At 44.3% G+C, this 23,205-nt stretch overlaps 2 protein-coding genes across 2 annotated transcripts in view; both read left to right on the top strand.

Annotated features, from left to right (window-relative positions):
* Window positions 1-1,434: 1,434 nt before the first annotated feature.
* LOC129327106 (zinc finger protein 420-like) overlaps window positions 1,435-23,205 on the top strand; it is a 38,907-nt gene continuing 17,136 nt past the window's right edge. Inside the window, exons 1-6 of the mRNA XM_054975542.1 lie at window positions 1,435-1,477; window positions 3,109-3,628; window positions 3,810-3,933; window positions 5,311-5,393; window positions 5,948-6,074; window positions 8,666-9,613. Coding sequence (XP_054831517.1) covers window positions 1,437-1,477; window positions 3,109-3,628; window positions 3,810-3,933; window positions 5,311-5,393; window positions 5,948-6,074; window positions 8,666-9,613 — 1,843 coding nt within the window. The 5' untranslated portion in view covers window positions 1,435-1,436. The remainder of the gene's footprint in view (window positions 1,478-3,108; window positions 3,629-3,809; window positions 3,934-5,310; window positions 5,394-5,947; window positions 6,075-8,665; window positions 9,614-23,205) is intronic.
* Window positions 15,115-20,980, top strand: LOC129327098 (zinc finger MYM-type protein 5-like). The gene is made up of 2 exons (XM_054975534.1): window positions 15,115-15,152; window positions 18,107-20,980. The coding sequence occupies exons 1-2, from the start codon at window positions 15,117-15,119 to the stop codon at window positions 19,106-19,108; spliced, it is 1,038 nt and encodes a 345-aa protein (XP_054831509.1). The 5' UTR covers window positions 15,115-15,116; the 3' UTR covers window positions 19,109-20,980.

The raw sequence follows: 23,205 nt of genomic DNA, 5'->3' as shown, positions 1-23,205 counted from the left end.
TCTGAGACCCCCTCCCTACAATACAACCCTCCCATTTGAGTAAAAAGCCTTTTTGAATCATTCTGTTTTGTGTCATTTGCAAAAAGCCAGGAGAGTGGGGGCTTTCCTGACCTCCTCAGGCAGGTGGTTCCACAGGGTAGGGGGCCACCACAGAGAAAGCCTGTGTACAGGCTGCTGTTGATTTTGCCCATGTGCAGCCTGGCACCTGCAGGAGACCCTGTTCAGATGAGCGAAGCTGCCATGGAGGAACATAGGAAGGGAGGCAGTCCTGTAGGTATGCCGGGCCAAAGCTATGAAGAGCTTTGTATGTGATAACCAATACCTTGAACTGAGCATGGTAAACGATGGGTAGCCAATGGAGTGACTGTAGGATGGGAGTGATGCTAGCTCCTGATAACAGTCGAACTGCAGTATTATAGGGCTGTCTCCTAAGAAGTAGCTCAGAGAGATGCATTGTTAGGGGCAGGGACTGTATGCTGCTCTGTTGGGTACTGTCTGCTGATGTAGACATGTATTTTATAGGGAGTTTCCACACTGCTAAATATGCTGTGTAAATGAGTTTCAGAAAGATTTCATCTTTATGCTCATTTTTCAGATTTTCTGCCACCATACCCTACTGTATCTCTTTCACTGAATGTTCCAACAGTTGTTCCTTATTGTTCTTCGCTCAGTGAATTTCCAAGCTGTTGATTATATTGTATTTTCACTTGCACTGTGTAATCCACCTTGGATCGCAGTGAGAAAGCCGGACTATAAATGAATAATAATAATACTTGCTCGTCCTCGGAAGCTCACTGGGTGGCCTTGGGCTGCCCACACACACTTGGTCTATCCTACCTCACAGTGTTGTTGTGGGGATAAATCGGAAGAAATGAGAAGGATGTGGAGCTGCTTTGGGTCAAGGTGGGGTATAAATAATTTTTTTTTAAAAAATGACGTGTTTTCCCATGCTGTTGTTTTTGTTAGGATTCTAATTTCCCACATTTTCCATTTCCACACATTAAGTCTCTATTAAAAGGATGGGATTTTCTCTCTCTCCAGGCCTGTTTTCAACCCTACTCCTGTCTGACATTTCATAGTTTTAACTCAAGAGGACTCCTCTGTCACTATCGCCCTTCGCCACGCTGCAGCTCTGCCCCCTTGGCCACAGCTCTGGATCGCTCTTTGTTTCCCTGTCTCTCTTCCTGAATGGAACCTCCATGTCCAGGCGCAGTGTACCCGCTCTTCCGATGACCAGAGCGAGCGCATGCCCGCGCAGCTTCTTGCCGAGCAGGGAAAGAGGGGCTTCTTTCTCGCTGTGGTTCCCAGCTAAGGGTTAAAACGAAGCGCGGCTGCTTTCCTAGACGGACCGAAAGGCAAGCGGGTCTGTGAATGGGGGGGGGGGGGGCGAGCCGCTTCCTGCCCCGCCTGCTCCTGCGGGAAAGCGGCCTTTGTTGATGCTTTGCGTGCGCAGGATCCGGCCCCCTCCTGGCCCGCGGTGAGTCCCGGCTGCATTCACGCGAAGGGAAGGTGCAAGAGAGGCCAAACAAAGGATGCTTTGCCGAAGGACGCAACGCTTGAGAAGGGGCTGAGGGGGCCAATCGAGCGTGCCCCCCCCAGCCCCAGGCCCCCTGCCGTGCCAAGGGACCCTCTCTTCTCCCCCTGCAAAGATCTCGTCCGCCGGGCGAGATCTATGCCTGTTAGAAGCCATTTCGGACTATTGGAGAATTGCTTTGCCGCAGGGAGAGTGGAGAAGTTTGGGGGCTTTGGAGAGGGGGACGAGCAGGTGCCCAGGGCATGCGAGCAAGCCAAAAGACAGCTTCTCAGTCTTTGAAGATCCCTGGACTCCTGCTCGATTTTGCTGCCGCTGCTTGTTTTATGTATGTATGTATTTAGGTAAGCCATTCTGTACAGTACCCTCCTATACCCATGCAAAAAGGCCCTCTTGAATAATTGTGTTTCTGGGCCAAGCGACACATGACGAATGACACTTGAACGGCAAGTGTATTTCTCCCTGTTCACTTGCCCTCCACTCAATCCACGCCGTTCAAGTGTCATTCGTCATGTGTCGCTTGGCCCTCGGAGAGCCTGTGGCCAGTCTAACAACGGAGGAGGGCTGTATTGTAGGGAGGGGGTGTCAGATGCTTTGCTAATGAGTTAGGGACCATCGACTTTGCCACTATGTTGCCTTACATTTTATCTGTTGCTTTAAATATGTGCTCCTGTGCTTCATGCTGCCTAATGTCAGTCCTGGAATTGAGTACGTTCTGTTTCAGCAATTCTTCAATATTGTATTGGATCCTTGCTAATGCTATGTCTCTGTAAACTTGTAACTGTATAGAAATGTCCTTGATAATGTTTGTACTCATCTCACACTACGTAATCCACCTTGAGTCTCAGTGAGAAAGGTGGACTATAAATGACATAAATAAATAATAAAAATAAATGTAAGGTAGATCAAGATGGGTAGCCGTGTTTGTCTGTCTGTGGCAGTAGAAAAGAGCAAGAGTCCAGTAGTACCTATGAGACTAATAAAATTTGTGATCTGAAGACGTGAGCTGTGACTCACAAAAGCTCATACCCTGTCACAAATTTTGTTAGTCTTATAGGTGCTACTGGACTCTTGCTCCTGGCAACTACACACGTATGGTTTGTTGTTGATTTTGCCCTTTTGCAAGATGGCACCCACAGATAAGTGAAGCTGTAGTAGCAGAACATAGGGGGAGAGGCGATCCCACAGATAGGCGGGACCAAGGCCATGAAGGGCTTGCTATGTGATAGCAAAAACCTTAAATTGAGCCTGGTAAATGATGGGCAGCCAATTGGGTGACAGAACAGGAGTCATATGCATGGGGTAAGATCTGAATGCAATTGTTATGTGGGAAAGGAGGGTGAGAGAAAAGGGGGGATATAGGGGGCAGATCAGTGGCAAGGATGAGGCCTCGCCCCAATACAGAGGAAGTATTTGGACTGTAGGAACGGTCTGTGGCTTCTCTTTGGGTTGCAGAGTTCATCTGCCTTTCCTACCAGGAGACGCATCGGTCGCTAATAGGCTCTCATTGGGCTTGTCAAAAAGCCTCTAGAATGCTGTAAGTTGCATGTGAAACAACTCTTGTGTTGTCTTTGCAGGAAATCAGAGTTGAGGGGCAATTTTCGACTTGAGAAAGGGCTTGGCAGAAGAAGAAGTTGTCAATTTTTTGGCCTGGCTGGGGGTCCCTCGGAGCAGGGACCGAAAATGGAAGAGGGAGACTCATCTGGCTCCATATCATGGCAAGGTCAGCTTGCCTTTCATGCTGGGAGTAGAGGGGAATTGTGGGAAAGTTCCATGCAGAAGAACTCTCTGGGTGAAGAAACCAGCAGCTCAGATGTCCAGCGCCGGCACTTCAGGCAGTTCCACTACCAGGAGGCCGAGGGGCCCCGAGAGGTTTGCAGCCGCCTCCATGGTCTTTGCTGCCAGTGGCTGAAGCCGGAAAGGCACACCAAGAAGGAGATCCTGGACCTGGTGCTCCTGGAGCAGCTCCTGGCCGTCCTGCCCCCGGAGATGGAGCGCTGGGTCAGGGAATGCGAGCCGGAGAGCAGCTCCCAGGCGGTGGCCCTGGCCGAGGGCTTCCTCCTGAGCCAGGCAGAGGCCAAGGAGCAGGATCAACAGGTGAGAGGGTTTCATCCTAGTAATTTCAAGAAGTGGAGGAAGGGAGAGAAAAATATGCCAACAATCTTAGTCAGTGGCGTAGATTGTTCTTGCAGTCGAGTATGAGATGTCTTCAACCTCCTACCCTTTGCTTGCCTTGTTCCTTTTCTGATGCATTCCCTTCCGGGGATTCCCGTTGCAGGTCCTGGGGCCTTCGGAAAAGGCCAGTGGCTTCCCAGAGGCAGAGAACGACCCATTAGGTACCAGGCCGAAGCTGCTGCAGAAGGGGGTCAAACAGGAGGGGAATTCTCAAGAAGCATCTTTGAGTAAGGACTCTTGGGGGAAATCTCTGCTTGGACCCTGCCTTTTGTGGATGCCTGAAATCCATGTGTTACCCTTTTATGTGTCCCTGTGCTTTTCCCCGTTGCTGTGGCTGTGGTTTCCAGCCTCTCCTATGATGTCTGATTTTTTCTACAATCAACTGATTTTAACTCCAAGATCTTTATTTTAAGCAGAGTTTACCCATTTCGCTGATGCCCCCAAAGTCAAAGGAACTGGAAACTAAACCTCCCGTCGTAAATTCCACATTGAATAAAAATATTCTAGGATCTTGCATATTATGCTAGTTTACAGCTAAACACCTGTTTAGTTTAAACTTCCTTTGCAAATGCACCTGTTGTGGTTTACTTTTTCAAGGAGGAGCAGGCTATGGGGGGAGCGATCAGGTCTTTTAACTCCCCCCTCCCCAGTTTCTTGCTCTATAAAAGCTACCCCTTTACCTAAACTGCTTTTACCCTTGCTGGGAGTAACTGAGTAGCTGCTCCTGTGATGTCCTCAGTTACCAAGCCCATGTCTGGCATAACCTGAACAGAATACTTGGAAATAAGTCTGACTTCCAAAAAGATAACTTTTAAGTTGATTGACTGGCAAAAAAAATAGTGAGAAATCTGGGATCCACAAATCACCATCAATATTTCTGATTCTCAACACGGTCCTATTTTCTTTCTTGCCCTCATTTCTGTTTAGTCCTTGTCTCCTCCCCCCCTTTTTTAAGCTGACACTCTTGAAATTAAGTTGCAAATGTCAAACCAGGAAATGGATTTCAATTGCTAGCCCTCCCACCAAAACTATTAAATTGTCACTTTTCTTTTTTAAAATGACTCTATCTGCCCATAATTATATTTGTGGATTGGGACGATGTAGAAAGAAGAAGGATTTTCCTACAAACTTGGGGGTACCCCCTCCCCCACTTTGCAAAAAAATCTAAAAGCAGGAAAAATGGAAAGGGGGGGGTGTTTAAAAAAGCCCAAACTAGGGAAGCAGCCTCTGTGCAGAGAGCATAAGGGGGAAAGCTCTCAAGATGCTGTGGTGGGTGGAGGTAACGGCTTTTCTCCCTCTCTTGCATACTAAAACTTAGAGTCATCCACTGAAGCTGAAGGGTAGGAGATTCAGGATAGAAAAAAGGAAGTACTTCTTCCCACAGTGCATAGTTAACTTGTGAAACTCACTTCCCCAGGATGTGAAGATGGCCATCAACTTGGAAGGCTTCAAAAGGGGAGGGGACAAATGCATGAAGGAGGGGGCTATCTATGGCTACTAATGGCTGTTAGTCATGATCAATACCACCCTCCCCCCACACACAATGTACTGAAATCTCACCTGTGTGTGAAAAGGTCTTCCCACCACATTCATGTACTTTGCAGGTGATGGAATGTATCCGGCAGTATCTGTTAGATCCTCTTTTCTTTGTGATGGAGTGGAAAACATTTCTACACCTCCAAGTCAGGTAAGGAAAGAGACCCAGCAAAGGATGTCCTGGCTGCAACTCCCCCCCCCCATGCATGCATGCACGCACTCACGCGCACACACACAAACACACCTTCCTGGACCCAAAAGAACCTTCTCCTTGGTTTACCAGAGGTGCCTGCTTGGAAGACTTTGAGTCCTTCTTAATAATAACAACAACAACAACAATAATAACATTAGATTTATATACCGCCCTTTAGGACTACTTAATGCCCACTCAGAGCAGTTTACAAAGTATGTCATTATTATCCCCACAACAACAATCACCCTGTGAGGTGGGTGGGGCTGAGAGAGCTCCTAGAAGCTGTGACTGACCCAAGGTCACCCAGCTGGCTTCAAGTGGAGGAGTGGGGAATCAAACCCGGTTCTCCAGATTAGAGTCCTGCCACTCTTAACCACTACACCAAACTGGCTGCCTTGTGGAGGGCTGAGTCCTGCAGCCAGTTGCCTTTCCTTGGCTTGGCTTTCGGACTGAGCTTTCAAGAGAAAAGGATTGGTACCTTATATGTCAAGGCCAAATATTCCTTCTTTCAGAGTCCCGTGACCTTTGAGGAGGTGGCCGTGGGTTTCTCCGAGGAGGAATGGGCTCTGCTGGATCCGGTCCAAAGAACCCTACACAGGGAAGTCATGGAGGAGAATTATGGGATGGTGGCCTCTCTGGGTAAGTAAGGTTCTCCCTTTCTCTGAGTTGATCTAAGGTGTTTCCAAATGCTTCTTTTTAAAAAAGCACAGTTTTGACTCTTGTGATGTCTCAACACCCTGTATATACCTCTTCCTGCCTGCTTCTGGGACCCTTTCAGGAGGTGGGAATTTCTTGCAATAGGGAAAGGAGCTGTGGCTCAGTGGTAGAGCATTTGCTTGGCATGCGGACAGTCCCAAGTTCAATCCCCGGCATCTCCAATTGAAAGGCTTAGGTAGCAGATGATATGAAAGACCCAACCTGAGACCCTGGAGAAGACAATATTGACTTTCATGGACCAAGGAAGGGCCTGATTCCATATAGCTGCTTCATGTATTCATGTGTTTCTGTGTGTTTCCATGTGTTCACATGCTTGTTGCAGTCAGGGAGTACCCGTCCTTTAAATGGAATTGTAACAGCTGCATATCTTTCTAAGTCCAGTAGAAGTAGAGATGGAGAATAAAATGCACAGACTCGTTTTTAAGATTTGTGAGTTAAATGGGTTTATTCCAACACAGCTGCTCCAGCTCCCAACAACTACCGATCAATAAGAGTGCACATAATAATGTGCACACAACACAGCTCACAGCTCACCAATCACAGAATGTGGCAGAGCTTGGCTGGTCCTTTCCCCACCTGGAGCAGAGAAGGAAGAGACAGGAGAAGATAACAACAACATTTGATGTATATAGCTATTTAGATACTCTCAATAGCAGGGAGGGAAGACCTTCATGGTCATGTCTGCTTTTAGTCCCATGGGTGTGGGGGGTGATTAAGCCAAGCTGCGCCTGAATTTTAGTAAGTCCCCCCCCCCTTCCACACACACAGACTCGGACACGCTTCTCTGAAACGAAACAGGCTACAACTTTATAGGGCAACTCACCAATTCACATCATATATTATTTTATTCAAAAGTCTCTGGCCATCTGATCAAGGCCTGCTGAGCCAGTTTTACAATCCTAGTCTCTTCCGACATGAATCTCTAATGGAGTCCCTCCTGTCTCATCTTAGCGCTTTGCTTAACATTTTATTTATTTATTTATTTATTTAGGGTATTGATACAGGATGAGGCTAGATGGACAGGATGCCGAACAACTATTCTGCTCTAGCAGGGCTCTTCTTATGTTTTATGATATACTGCCCTCTACAGAGACCTGCTTAAGAAGGTATCTTGTAAGGGAGGGCAGAAATCCATAAAATTAACCCAAAAAATCACAGATTATCAATATACAAACCAAACAAGTCATTTAAAACATTTTAAAAAGAGGGGCATCAAAACAGCCCCTGATCAGCCTTTAAAAATGGCTGTTAACCAGCCTTTATTTTATTTGTTTATTTATTTTATTACAGTTATACCCTGCTTTTCTCCCCAATGGGGATTTTTACATAATTCTCCTCCATTTTATCCTCACAGCAACCCTGTGAGGTAGGTTAGGCTGAGTTCCTGTAACTGGCCCAAGGTCACTCAGCAAGCTTCCATGGCAGAGCTGGGATTGGAACCTAGATCTCCCAGGTCCTAACCTGACACTCTAATCACTAAACCAAACTGGCCCTTTGATGTAGGGTTTAAAAAAGATAAAACCCCTTAATTAAATGCCTTAAAACCCAAACATGTGCTTATCTTTTGGGGGCCTGCATAATATTTGGTGGCAGGACTTTGGGGGCTGATAGGGTAATGTTCTTTTTCAGTAAGCGGTTACAAGATATTGGTAAAGACGGATGATATAACTAGTAACAAGATCTGTGATAACAGAAATTAGTGTGGTGTGTGGGAAAGTTAAAATGGTATTTTTTCCAAAAAATGTCAACTGCTTGGAGGACTCGATTGTGAAAAAACAGGGTATAAATCCTGCTAGGCAAATGGGTGAATTGGTGATAATGTGAACTGACCGATCTCTTGTATCCAAACTGTTGTATCCTGATCTATACATGATCTGGTTTATACAGGACCAGAAATCATGCAACATATGAACATCTTATTGGTCCAACTCTTGGCTTCCTTTCCAGTAGTCATGCATGAGAGTTCCAAACCAGAACCTTTAGATGAATGTGACAAGAGATTGAACCAGGAGACTTCTGAACACAAACCGTGTGCTCTGACGCTGGTCTATGCCACTCGCTCCCTTCCATGTGTACTCACACTGTTTACTTGTCATGCTTTCATAATTTAAGAGCAGTGAACATGGGATTTACCAGAAGCCCCTCTGAATTAGGCTAGTCTGAGTAATTTGCCCAAAGCCACTTTGAGACATATCAGGGAATAGCGAGCAAAGTTTATTTTTCCCCTCCATGCTGGGCATCAAGTAAAAGGCCATTTTCAGACTCTAAGTAAAAGTTAAAAATTCAAGTCCAGCAGCATTTTAACGATGAACAAAATTGTCCAGGTTTTACTGTAGTAAAGCTTGTTGGTCTTTAATGTGTGGTGGGCTCAATTTTTTTCCTACTACTACAGACTCACACAGTAATAGCTGGCAAGATCTGCCTCTCTTCCAAGTCTCTTTGATGGGGTTTGTTCCCTATTTTGAGGCTACATTCCTGCCTCAAGCTGTTACCTTTTATTCTCTCTCTTCTAGCAGGCAATGAATGGGAGAATGAAAAGGAGGTTGAACCAGAAGGGCTGCCCTGGGGAAAAGACCCATTCAAAGAAGTGGAACACCAGAAAAGGAAAACTGAAGTGTCAGGGAGGAGGAAGAGGAATAAATCCGTAACGTCTCATGGTGTTGATGTCTATGAAATTCCAATTGAAGAAAAAATGGAGAAAGGAAAAAAGAAGAGAAAATGTCTTGTGTGTGGGAAAAGTTTGAGTTGGAAGTCTAGCCTCAAGGCCCACTGGAAAATTCACACTGGAGAGAAACCATTTAAATGTCTGGAATGTGGAAAGAGCTTCCGACAAAGGGCAAAGCTAATTACACACCAAAGAGTCCACACAGGGGAGAAGCCGTTTAAATGCTTGCAGTGCGGAAAAAGCTTCATCCAGAATGAATGCCTGACTTCCCATTTAAAAACACACTCTGGGGAGAAGCCGTTCAAATGCTTACAATGTGGGAAAAGCTTCAGTTGGAGCCATAACCTTACCTCTCATCAAAGAATCCACACAGGGGAAAAACCATATAGTTGCTCTGTGTGTGGAAAGAGTTTTTCTCAGAGGAGAGACCTTAACTCCCATGAAAGAATCCACACAGGGGAGAAACCCTATACCTGCTCGGAATGCGGAAAGAGCTTCCATCAGAATGCCCACTTGACTTCCCACCAAAGGATCCACACAGGGGAGAAACCATACAAATGCCTGGAGTGTGGAAAGAGCTTCAGTCGGAGCTCAAGCCTCACTTCACATCAAAGGACGCACACTGGGGAGAAGCCATTCAAATGTTTACAATGTGGGAAAAGCTTCAGTTGGAGCCATAACCTTACATCCCATCAAAGAATCCACACAGGGGAGAAATCGTTTCAGTGCTTAGAGTGTGGAAAGAGCTTTAATAAGAAAACAAATCTCATTTCACATCAAAGGGTACACTCAGGGGGTTGGAAGAAGAATTCTGCGAGTAACCACCTGGTTCCTCCCACTGTAGGTTCAGAAGTTCTCCCCGTATCCCAGAATGTCAGCTGTTCCCAGAATCCCCTGACTTACGAATCAAACCAAGAAGAAAATTTCCAGTTCTTTACTATTTATCTAAATGAGCAGATTATAATAGTTCAAACATGAAAGGAACAGTTGATGATAAAAACCAAGATGCCTAAAATAGGCAAGATGACCTTATGAATAAAGTGGACCTTAAAATTGTGATTAAGAAAATATGAATAAATTAAAATGTCTATTTAACCCTTAAATGGTAGATGAATTAAATCTGATCAGACTAACCAAGTTTCTAGCTCTTAAAATTAATATACAGTTCTATTTTGTGAATTCTGCCAAATGGCCAGTGTTGTGTTCATAACTACAAAACTTCACCAGTGTTGCTGATACCCCAAATTCATAGCGTGTTTGTCAGTTTGAAAGTGACTTCTTGGTTACTACTTTCTTTTTAGGAATCAAACCACATATTAAGCATTTAATGCTTGCATAAGAGTTGCTCTAATTTGCATTCTTCCAGAGTCTTGTGGGATTGATAAACGCTGGTAGCTGCATCCATAACCAGTGAATAATCTTTGCCTACAAATTAAGGTTTTGGTCTTGCTTATTGCCCTCCACCCCAAGTCTTGAGGATGACCGACATCTTTGGCTTGATCCTCTTTCCTGCCTGGCACTTGTTCTTTCATAACATATGTGGAGTATTGCTTTTGCCCAGCATTTGGGTAATAAGTCAGTAAACTGACTACAGGCACCAAGACCTCTGGAATTACTTCTTCCTTGCATGGGAGCTTTTGTTTTTTTTATCTTCTGAAGGTGGAATTTCTCCGCCATGTCTGCTGACTTCAGTTTCCATCTGGAGGGCTGCTGCTACACAGCACGTGCCACAGCAAGATGGCCCTCTTAGAAAATGGCTGATGTGTTTGCCCCAGCTGAGAAGGAGCTGGAACATGTGACTGAATTCTGGGAAATGTATTTATTGTGGCTTGAGCATTGAGGAAAGAGGCTCTGACCAGCAAGAAAGCACGTGCCACATTTTATGGGATAGCCCTGGAAAAATGGGAGAGGACAATTCTTCAAAATATTTTTAGTGCAAGCTTCCTTTTCAGTTCTGAAGAAAATATAGGAGCGGGGCTGCCCGCCTTCTAGTCTTGTGGTCGCTATGATCACACAGGTATAGCACTTCTCTGATTTGATTGCGCCTCTAAATGGGCAGAAAGAAGAAAGCCAGTCCATAACATTGTGGTTCTACTTGCTAAATCTGAAAGTGTATGTGTGAGATGTGGATCATCTAATAACAGACTTCGATACATAATTTTTTGGAAGCAATTAGGGTAAAAGTTCTTTGGAGATTAGCAGTCCTAATGTATTGATGCCGAGTGCTGGTGGAACCATTCTGTGTCTCGTTAGTCTGTTTGAAAATTATTATTGTGCAAGAAAGCTTAGTGACAAATTTATTCACTGCTGTTAGAATAACTTTTTTTGCTGATAAAAGGAGATTTCCTTGCTTTTAGAGGAATACTTCTATGTGGGATGGGGCTCTTTCACTAAGAGAATTTGGATGAAGCCAAGATTACTAAAATATTGAGCAGAATCTGTATATCACTCCCGCTCTGCATATGCTCCATTAATTACTGGGTTCAGTTCAACGTGGTAGCTATCACCTACAAAGTTCTTAAAGGCATTGAATCCGTGTACCTGCAAGGAGCACTTCTCCTCTGGAGCAAAGCCTTCTGGAGGTGCCAACCTGCAAACGGGCACCAACTGCCCATTAACAAGCATTCTCTGTTGTGGCTCCTGCACCCGAGGGCCCCCACACTTCTATCATTTTGCAAACTGCACAAAGCAGAATGGTTCAGGGGGGGCTTACTTGTGGAGGGAGCAGAGCTGTGGTGTAACAGATCTGCTCTGGAGGTGATTTTTTATGAGGGATATTTTTCCTAGGCTGATGGTCTTGTTTCCTTAAAGAGAAAGGTTTCCTTGTGTTGGCCTTTTCCATTTATACAATCCCAGACTCAACTGCACTATTTTGTTTGCTGCTAGATTCAAATGTGTTATTGTATCTTGTAACCTGTTTCCTAATTGACTGAAGGAGTTTTTTTTTAAATCATACCTGTAATCTACCTTGAATCCCAGTAAAAAAAAAAGATGGATTATAAAATAAAATAATACTAATAGGTTACAACAGCGACCTTTGTAATAGAGGAGCTCCCCACTCTGGCTGCTTTAGCGGAAAGAAACTCTTATTTTTCTGCAAAATAGTAAAGAGTCCAGTAGCGCCTTTAAGACTGCCCAACTTTATTGTAGCATAAGCTCTTGAGAACCACAGCTCTCTTCATCACATGCATGCTGTCTGCTACTACAGACTAACACAGTTAACTCTTCTGGATCTATTTTTCTAGTAAAGATCCATTTCAGTCTCTAGGTCCTGCCAGATAACTGACCTGAGACATAATCTGTGTCATGTTCCCTTGATGGTTAAATGCAAGCGTATGTGCTGTCAAGTCACAGCTGACTTATGGCAACCCCAGCACGGGGCTTTCAAAACAAGTAAGCATCAGAGGTGGTTCTCTATTGCCTTCCTCTGCGAAGTCATCCTTGGCTCTCACTTAGCTTCTGACATCCAACAAGATCGAGCTACGCCATGCTGCCTTCCCTCCTCCCTTGATGGTTATTTCTGCTAAAAGACAAGAGGTAAAACCTTCGCTCATTTCTGCCTGAATTGCCATCCTGGTAGAAACTGCACCCCACAGGAAAGCAAACTTTTGGCAAATAGCCTTGACCTATCTGGCCAAAATCATATAACTTTGGAAAAAACATTTTTGATGGCCGTGGCTTCTGGGTGGAAGAATTTGTATATAAGGACCCCTCTTTCTTCTGCATTTGTCAAGGCTCAGAAGGGAGGATTTTCTCAGCCTTCACCAACTAGAAACTGTCTGGAAGACTTATCCTGTCTTGGCAGAGATGTAAGTAGTTAACTAGAGATGCCGCTTGAGTGGTTTTCATTAGAAATGTAGTTTTGATTTCTGTTTTTGAACTGTACCATCTCCTCCTTTTATATGTCTTCCTTGTATCTCTGCCTGCGCTTTAGAATAAATGTCTCCAAGGTGTTCAGAGGCTCTTGGATACATCCTTTGCTAAGTTTTCCCATGAGTAGAGCTGCTCAGCTAAATGTGACCTTGAGGGAAGGGCTTTTCTACATGTAAAGGCAAGGAAGGACTAGATTTCTCCCTTCCCCTTGGATGGTTCTCCCTCACTCCTGGGACCTGAGCTGTTGGCGAGGACCAGGAAGAATAAATACACAAGAGGGGAGATGAGTTTCCAGTCCTGTAGAGGAGAGGGGTCTTTGTTACATTCTGAAAAAAAATACTTTGAGATTCAAGGTGTTTTCCCCCCTCTTTTACAATAATAATTTTTTTAAACAAAAAATATGCATGTCTCACTGTGCGGCTTTCAGCCTTGATGCTGGAGTGCTGGCAAACCATATTTTTGTTTGTTTTTAAGTTACATTTTTAATTTTAAAAAGTGGAAAACAGAAGGTTGCCCATTTGACAAAATTTTCATTTGACACTTATTACAATTTCCTTGCCAGTTACAGTTCCCCCCTCCCCGTGCCTTCTGCCCTGTCCATCACTATAACAACCCCCCCCCCACACACACACACACAAAAGGCCATGTTCAGACAGGAAGATTATTTGTGCAACCCCAGGGGAATCCTTAGGAACACAGAAAAATCTAAAAATGGGAAAGGTGGGGTGGATTTTAAAATCACTTTAAGATGTCATAGTGGTATGTCATAAGATGTCTGCTGCCATATTGGGAGTTGCCAACCCCCAGCTAAGGCCTAGAGACCTCCTAGGATTACAGCTGATCTCCAAAAAATAGATTAGTACTCCAGTAGAAACCGGCTTCTTTGGAGGGTGGACTCTGTTACAGGATCTGGTTACCAAAACACAGGTTCCCTCAAAGTTGTAGTCTTCCCATTTCACTTCACAGTTTCTGGTCATCAGAAACTGCCTAGGTAGATGTGGTGCTTTTGGCTTTTACCAGGGGGTGTACTGATCACCCCAAAATAAACTTCCTCCCCTAAGCTTATTTCCCTAATGAAGAAGAGGTAATTAGGTATGCCACTTTGGTCTCCTTGCAAGAAGGGTAAGAATAAAATGAAAGAAAAGCACTCTCCATGTTCAAAAGCATTGTTTTTTTTAAAGCTTGTGTTTCTAAAAAGGGGGGGAAACCTTTTCTTTTTGGAGAAAATTACTCTGTGTATGCTTAGGGGTACTGTGATCCAGAGGTACTTTTTTCCCCAGAAAGAAAAATGGTTCACCCTGAGTGGGAGTTTGGGGTGGCTTTGCACATGCCTAAAAGCATTTTGGTCATGGGGGGGGGCAGCTCCTTTATGTCTGTGCATGTAAGGGAAACACACTGCACATGCTCAGAAGCCCCCAGCGTTTGAATCTCAGCCCCTTCTCCCCTGGCATCTTCAGAGCAGACAGCAGAGGGCTGAGCAGGATTTGGGCCGGAAGTGCTGGTTCCCACCCCATCCCCATGTGCTGTTTCCTATCCGATGTTGGGTTGCCAGCTCTGGGTTGGGAAATTCCTGGAGATTTTGAGGTGGAGCTTGAGGAAGAAGGGTTTGGATAGGGGAGGGACCTCAGTGGGGTATAATGCCATAGAGTTCACCCTCCAAAGCAGCCATTTTCTTTAGGGGAACTGATCTCCCTGGAGAACAGCTGGAATTCTAGGAAATCTCCAGCTACAGCCTGGAGGCAGCAGCCCTAACTCTATGGCATTATACCCTGCTGAGGTCCCTCCCCTCAAAATCTCCAGGAATTTCACAATTTGGTGCTGGCAGCCTTACCTGCTACAGGCCGCTCAGCTCCTCAGCCTCTGGCCCCAGCTTGTGACAATCATTAGACACTGGGTGATAATTGGCCACATCTTTCTTCTTCTCTAATATCATGACAAGGACAAAGGCACTTAACTAACATGAAGAAATAAGATGGAACACTAAAACAGCCTGAAAATGCAGAGAAGAAAAAAAGCTGAAATAAACAGATGCAACGTCATGAAATGCAGGGAGTGGCAGTACCTCTGTGTAGGAGGATGCCCAATGGAACAACAAATTCCTGACTTTAAATATATGGCAATGGAGTCTGAACTGGCTGAGACCGAGAGGGCAAGAGACCTTGGCATTGTCGTGCGGAAATTGTTTCCAACCTCCAAGTGGGGCCTGGATGTTATCTGAACGGCTACACACGTCTATTCGCTGTCCCCAAAAGCGAGAGTGCAGAACGGCATCACTAGGGTTAACTTTTATTGGGATCTTTTCCTGGTTGAGCCACCAGCGCTGTGACAGGAAGTGCTTAGTTAGCGGATCGTGGGATGGGTCAGGGTGGTCAACTGACCTGGCCGGCAGCAAAGGGGGCGGCCCACACATGAGTGCAGCCTGGCTCATGCGCTTGTGTTTTGCTGTCTCTGGTGACTCTGAGGTGAGAAGAGCTCCAGGCGCGCCAAAAAGTGGAAAGTGCGTGTGGAAGGGGAGGGCGATGGCTGCAAATAGCGTTTGGGGTGCCGGCTTCTCCTCTGCTTGCCCAGCAAGTACTTCGGGTGGAGCTGCAGAGAGCAGAGCTCTGAAAGTGCTTCCATAAGATCGGCACTGAGATTATGATTACCAAGGCGAGGTAAGAGGTGGGGAGGCCAGCGGCACATTTCATGTATTGAATAAATGACCACCAGAATTCAAAGCAAAAGGTAGAGCTCAGCGCCTTCCCAGAAGTAAGGGGATAGTGCCAGTACAGCAAAGCTGACGACTTCCAGTTGATACCCCACTCTTAATAGCATAAACTTGGAAGTCTGTGAGAGCAATCCGAAGCACGTCTACTCATGTTCTTCAATGGGGCCTACTCCTAGGAAGATGCTCCTAGGATTGCAGCCCAAGTTACATAGATTTGTTTGCTTGAATAGAAATCAAACGGAGTTGTGACCTGGGTGCAAACAAATCCAATCAAATCGGCCCGCTTGATTTTGCAAATCAGTTTAAAATGCATAACACGTGCATTAGCGGTAGTAAAAGGGTGTTTACATGCTGCCAGAACTTGGAAAGCCACTCAACTGATTTACGTTTTGTTTCAGGGTAATGGCTTTGTGGTGAGATCAGTGTAACTCCAAGCCATTCTCATTAATGCTGATCCTGGAGTGTAAATCTGTACATTTTTAAATGTACAATTCCTATCATATTGCATATCAATGAATGATTTAGAAGGGTTATTGCGGAACAGTTAACCAAATTCAAAACATTAGGAAAAAACTATTGATGTCCTTTGGTAGCAGCTTCCTTAGCTCTAGATGCCACTTAGACTGGAAAAAAGTAAAGATTCCAGTAGCACCTTAAGACTAACCTTTATTGTAGCATAAGCTTTGGAGAACCACAGCTCTCTTTGTCAGATGCATCTGACGATGCATCTGACGCAGAGAGCTGTGGCTCTTGAAAGCTTATGCTACAATAAAGTTGGTTAGTCTTAAATTTACTTATTTATTATATTAGATTTTTAGTCCGCCTTCCCCGCCAGGCGGGCTCAGGGCGGAGTACATTTCAAATTACATAAATACAGTTAAAAACAGATAAAACAGTATACAAATAACATTAAAACAACTTTATACAATACAGCTTCTCTTCAGATGGCGATGATAAAATACTGCTTTTCAAGCCCTGGCTTATATGTGGGGTGGTGGACAGATCTTTAGTGTGGCCAGTGGGGGCCCAACCTAGCCTCCACCATATGCCTGGTGGAACATCTCTGTCTTACAGGCTCAGCGGAAAGGTAATAAATCCCGCCGGGCCCATGTTTCCTCAGACAGAGAGTTCCACCAGGTCAGTGCCAGGACCGAAAAGGCCCTGGCTCTGGTCGAGGCCAGGCAGGCCTCCCTTGGGCCAGGGACCACCAACAGTTGTTTATTTGTTGAACGAAGCATCCTCTGGGGTATATATGGGGAGAGGCGGTCCTGCAGATATGCTAGGCCCAGTCCGCATAGGGCTTTATTAGTCAACACGAAAACCTTGAATCGGACCCGGTACTCAACTGGTAACCAATGCAGCTGGCGTAGTATAGGTGTTATATGTTCCCTAATTGGGACCCTTGCAGTTACTAGTGCAGCTGCATTTTGGACCAGCTGTAGCCTCCGGATCAGGCCCAGGGGAAGCCCTGCACAGAGCAAGTTGCAGTAGTCTAATCTAGAGGTGACCATTGCTCAGATCACTGCAGTTAAGTCATGGGTTGATAGGTAGGGGACAAGCTGCCGGGCCTGTCTTAGATAGAAAAATGAAGACCGGGCAACCACTGTGACCTGTGCCTGGATAGTCAGGGAGACATCCAAGATCACCCCCAGGCTCCTAACTCTTGAAACCGGTGCAAGTAGCACTCCATCAAGGGCGGGGAGCCGGAGTCCCGTGCCCATGGCCCCCAGACCCACATGCAGGACCTCCGTCTTGGTGGGATTTAATTTCAACCGACTCTGCTTTAACCATCCAGTCACAGCTTCGAAGGCACGCTCCAAGACATCTGGGGCAGAGTCGGGTCAGCCGTCCATCATCAGATATAGTTGGGTGTCATCAGCATATCGATTAAAGGTGCTACTGGACTCTACTATTTTGCTACTACAGACTAACACGGCTAACTCCTCTACACTTAGATTAGCTTTGCTTTGTGTAAAACACAAAATCTTACATTGGGGAAACTTGATGTTTAAATGGTCAATTTCTGAAGATGGCAGACAGAATCCCAACTTTTCCTCCAGGCTGGATTGGCCAGAGATTCTGGAGGTTTTTTGCCTTCCTCTGGCACTGAGCGGAGATCAGTGGAGGAAGCGGCAGGTAGCTCTGAACTTCCTGCCTTATGCAGGCGGTTGGGTTAGATGATTCTTACAGTCCCTTTCAGTTTTATTATTCTAAGTCCTTGGCTGCAGCTAGAGTTGCTATTTGGAAGCCAACCATTTGCTCTTCCATACCCTTGACTTTTGAAGGGACTTTGGCCAATAAGCATCAGTCTTGCATGGACCCATGATTCAGGGTTTCAATGCTTCCATGAGATCGGCATGGAGATGATCATTACCAAGGCTGGAAGATAAGGGGCAGGGGAGGCCCTGGGCCTTGGCCCCACAAAAAACGCACATTTGTCACATTGAGGAAATTGCCAGAATTCAGAGCAAAAGTGTACCATCCCCTTGGTATCTCCCCCTTCAGGATTCTCTTATCTCTCCCAGGCATGACAGTGCAAGCCTAAAAATACTTACCTGTGAATAAGCCCCACTGAAGAAAGTGGTACCTGTTTAGGATTGCTCCCCGATTCCCTCTCCCCTTTTCCCCCTTTTGATTCTCAGCTGATCTCAGTATTCTGTGCCTCCTGGACTATATTCAGGTCTCTGATCATGTTTGATTTATTTTTAGCTCATTTACAAGGTGAAATTTGTCTGCATACTGGTGGCATCTCCCAAGCTTGTGACAGTCACGAGTACTTCAAGGCAGAAGCCCTCGGGTGCGCAGTTCAGAAAGCGAGCGAAAGAGAAGGAACATTCGGCTGCTCAAACTGCTGCCTCAATGAAAAAATGGTTGAAAAACTCAAGTGATACGGTTGTTCCACAACAAGAGACAGAATCTGAAAGCCAGAAAGTTACTGAAGATTCTTCTGGACCTTCATGTTCATCTGCTGTTTCCAGTACCTACACAGAAAAAGAAACCTCAACTGAATGTGAAAGAATTCTGCAGGCGTCAAAGTTGTCAAAAGACTACTCAGATCCTAGCACTTGGCCAGCTGCTAATAAAATAGATGACAAAACTCTGTACTTTCTAACTGAAATGGTTGCCACACAAGCTGAAAAATATCCAAATTGTGTTCACTTCATGTCAACAGAAAGGCAAAACAGGTGTTTAACATCTTCAATGTGGTATAAACAGCTACCAAATGGTGAGAAAGCCAAAAGAAGCTGGTTAATATATTCAAAAACAGAGAATGCTCTTTTTTGTGCTCCATGCAAGCTGTTTCTTGATGTAGTAAGCACTTCAGGAACATTGTCCGCCTTACAAACCACGGGGTTTACAAATTGGAAGAAGATCCCAGAAAAACTACCCCAGCACGAATCATCATCAGTGCACAAAGTGTGTATAGTTAAGTGGAAAACTCTTTTGAAAACTATCAAAAGTTGCAGTGGTGTTAGCAAAGCATTAGAAATAGCAATAGAGGCAGAAAAGCAAAAGTGGACCCAAATTATTCACATTGTAATCGATGCAGTCCTCTTTCTGGCAACAAATTGTCTTCCCTTTCGAGGTTCTCTTGAAAATCCACACACGCTTGCCATGACTTGTACTTCAAAAAAACAAGGAAATTTCCTAAACTTAATAGCTCTTTTAGCAAAGCACAATTCTACATTAAAGAACATGTTGGATAACTAAAAAAAGGGCAAGTGTCTTACTTATCAAGTACCACTCAAAACGAGATAGTAGAACTCATGGCTCAGAAGGAGTCCAGTAGCACCTTTAAGACTAACTCTTTTTGATTTTTGATTTTGATTTTCTAACTCCTCTGGATCTATGGCTCAGAAGGTCCGTGAAAAAATATTGAGGGATATTATGTCTGCAAAATACTTCACGATCATGTTTGATTGTACACCTGATATCTCTCACTGTGAGCAGATGAGTCAAATCATTCATTTTGTGAAAATTGATGAAGGTGGGAAATGTGAAATAAAGGAAAGCTTTATTGACTTTATAGAAGTACATGCAAAGACTGGAGACTACATTGCTAGTCAAATTCTAAGGAAATTAGAGAGTGATGGCCTGAATATAAATAATTGTCGAGGACAGTCATATGACAATGGATCTAATATGGCTGGAATTTACAAAGAGGTTCAGGCAAGAATTCAAGAAAAAAATACGTTGGCTGTGTTTGTGCCATGCCTAGCTCACTCACTCAACCTAATAGCCGTTCATGCTTCTTCAGTGCGTCCAGAAGCATCGCATTTATTTGGCATTGTGCAGAGAGTGTTTTGTTTTTTTGTATCGTCTACAATACGCTGGGAAATTATGAAAAAGTATACAGACAGTACTTTAAAAGGAACCAGCCAGACAAGGTGGTCTGCAAAGTTGGAAGCTGTGAGTGCCCTTAAAAAAAACTTGGGCAAAGTAGCTCAAGCATTGGAAGAAATTAAGGGTGGAGATTTTCCTCCCGAAACTAGATCTGATGCAGGAAGCCTTTTACGTTTGATAATGAATTTTAGGTTTATTCTGAATCTGGTAATATGGAACAGTATTTTGAGAGAGATTAATCGTGTAAATACAGAAATTCAGAAGAGTGACATCATACTGAACAGATCAGTTTCCTTGATGGAAGGTTTGATCACCTCTTTATAGCGACTGCAAAAATCTGGCTTTGAAGTTTGGCTTAAAGATGCAACAAATATCGCCACTACAATGTCTGTGGAGGCAGCATTACCAGAGAGAAGAAGATCCAAGAAAAAGAAGCTGGCAGGTGAACTTGCAAGCAATGAGGCCTGTACATTTTCAACGGAAGAACGATTCAGGCATGAGACGAACATGGTTTTTGACAGAATACTAACAGAATTGCATACAAGACTTGAAAACATCAAAAAACTAAACACAGATTTTTCTTTTCTTGGTGGTGAAAAATTAATGAAAGTGAGCAGCGCAGACTTAATGGTGGCTGCAGAACATTTGGCAAAAAATTATTCAGAGGACTTAAATATTGACGAATTCAGATGTGAACTGGAAACATTCAGAGATCAAACGCCTAATTTTTCTAAAAATACTGAACAAATGAGCTGCCTCGATCTATTATCTGTGATTTACACAAATGATTTACAGGATGTATTTCCTAATTTGTGTATAGCGTTAAGAATGTATGCCACTCTACCAACAACATCAGCATCCTGTGAGAGAAGTTTTAGCAAAATGAAGCTGATAAAAACCTATCTTAGGTCCGCGATGTACGAGGAACATTCATCAAGCCTGGCTACATTGTCTATTGAAAGTGATGTGGCAAATACCATAAATTATCATGATGCTGTGAGAAGCTTTGTAGCAAAAAATCCAGAAAAGTTCACTTTTAGTTGAAGGGGAGATTATGGTTTATATTCAATATATACATTATTACTAATGCTTGATTTTATTCAAGAAAGAAATGTCCTTACATGCTGTGCTATTTGATCTGTATTTTCGGCTAAGGACATGATGCCCCAGCAAGAGAGTTTACTTTTCTTGTATCTCCGCTTTGCACCTGCTGAGGATTCTTTTGGGTGTCAGAACTTGCCTTGGCTAACCAATAAATGTTATTTTTCCTAGAATAAAGAATTTGAATCTATTTTCTTTATTTGGGTAGTGGGCTTCCTTTGTTGGAGTTTAAATTTCCCCCATCATAGTGAGTTCCCTACCACATTTGTTTTACCGGAATATTGACAGCTTGCACTTGCAATAACTTACCACCCTTCACTTGCTCCTCTCCCTTCCAGGATTTTTTTCCATGGAATGACTCTCATCATACCTCTGAGTTCCTTAAAGTCTGTCTTTCCTAATATCTAACATGCATGTCTGCCTATGAACTCCCTTAGCTCCCTACAACAAAAGGAATTCTAGGAGGAATGCTTAGCTAATGATGGATAATATAATGTAAAAGTGTTGTTATTAACGATTCATAGATGTCAATACCATTTATTCTGTTGTTTAAAAGGGTTGTTTAAAAGTTGTTATATATTATCTATATTAAAAACACTAATCATATACACACACATATATATAAAGAAAAAATATAAGGGATGCCATTTTTAACTCCCCCCTCCCCCCCAAAATATGTAGATCTGGCCCTGAGTTAGGTGAATGTTTGGAGAACACACAAGCACAATTATGGGATTTTACTACTAGCAGGTAGACTAAAAAGGGAATTGCTACAAAGGCAAAAACTAAGCTGTAGACTACAAATGGGGGACTATTCACTTGACCAACTCCATATCCTAACATATCCAAGTTTGCACACCAATCTAGCAGTTAATATTGATACTGAATGCCCTGAGTGGGCCTGATGTTCCTAAGAGTCCTGGTATATGTGTAATTGTGAGTGCAATAATAAATCCTGTGACCTGTCCTGAAGAGCGCTGGTCCAGAGTGATAATGTACCACATACAAAACAACTGAACTCCAAAGGAGAGCTGGAGCAGAAAAAAAGCTGGCAAAGTTAGTCCTTTGCTCCCAATGGGCTGCTATATTCATACTAAAGGTATAGGCCTAATACATAAACTAGGATAATTCATATGGACACTTGGTAAGTGTCTCAATCAGGATTGGGTTGTGGCAGAGAAATCTGAAATCTGGAAATCTGATTGGAAATCTGGATTGTTAAGGACGCAGCAGGAAAATAAGGGGTGCAAGGGAGTGTAGCGGGAAAGGGGCTGAGAGGAGACAGAAATCTGGATACCTGGGAACTGGAGCCGGCAGATTTCCATGAGCCAGGTACTTACCTGCAAGTGGTCTGCCTCTGCTATGACCGTGTGTTTGATGTGGCAACATAAATGGAACCTGGGATGATGAGAACGGTAATCAAGGGACAATTCACTACCCTTTATGGTTTCGATGTACAAATTAAGCTGTAGCAATATAACGTACCTTAAAACAAGTGGGGGGAAACTTCAAAATTCATTAAACTAAATGATCAAACATTCTAATCTGGAGGGACTTCCGGTTTGGGATTCATGGAGGTCTGAAGCAGCTCCATTCGCGGAGCTGACCGGACTGCCGTTTTAAGCAGCCGGCGGGGGAAATCTAGCCCACGGCCGACTGCTCTCAGGCGGAGAGCAGGCAAAGAACGCTCAAGACCCTAGGGTGTGCTAGATCTCGGACGAGGGGGGGCTCTGCGCAACGGGTCCCCTCCCGATCCTTGAGGTCCCACCCTGCGACAGGTCGGCTACGATCTCTGCGGCAGTTCTGGGGCCAATTCGGCTGGCATAAGACCTACATACCCAAGCTTCGATTGGGGAAAGAAGTGGAGAGAAGTTATAATCGAAACAGCGATTACAGCCCGAGAAAAGTGAAAGAGAAGGTAAAGATCACTATCTTCTGATACGGGACAGATTGATAAAAGCAGAGAGGAAGAAAAGTAGATTTTCAAACTGCAACAGGCTAATAATAAGGAGGGGAAGACTCGGCAAGAGTTGTATTTGAAAAGAGACTAAGTTTAAAGAAGTTATTAAAGAAATTGGACTATTGTTTTGAATACTTGCGGTTATGGAGCTGTGAGAAAAAGATACCATCACGAGACCTACTGTGGGAAGTCGGGAGACAGGAAGTACGTAATAACAATAGAGTTGCTGGAGAGAAGCGGCCCTTGCCGGAGGGCAGGAAGAAGGGAATCGCCATCTTTGAAAGGGGAAGGGTCGCGGCTTCAGCGGAAAAGGAAGTAAGCCATCTTGGATTACAAAATCATAGAGGAACCATAGAGAAAAGACGCCCGACATTTTGGACTCTTTAAAAATTAATTTTTGCAA

Source organism: Eublepharis macularius, chromosome 4, assembly GCF_028583425.1.
Source record: "Eublepharis macularius isolate TG4126 chromosome 4, MPM_Emac_v1.0, whole genome shotgun sequence".
Classification (NCBI taxonomy): Eukaryota; Metazoa; Chordata; class Lepidosauria; order Squamata; family Eublepharidae; genus Eublepharis; species Eublepharis macularius.
Note: the sequence above shows the minus strand (reverse complement) of the source record. Positions and strands in the feature narration are given on the sequence as shown.

What these genes read in the sequence shown, in the direction of transcription:
- LOC129327098 (XM_054975534.1), top strand. Translation starts at nt 15,117, where the DNA reads ATGCGCTTGTGTTTTGCTGTCTCTGGTGACTCTGAG. An exon ending in CTGTCTCTGGTGACTCTGAG is followed by an intron (nt 15,153 to 18,106) that starts GTGAGAAGAGCT and finishes ATTTATTTTTAG; the next exon opens with CTCATTTACAAGGTGAAATT.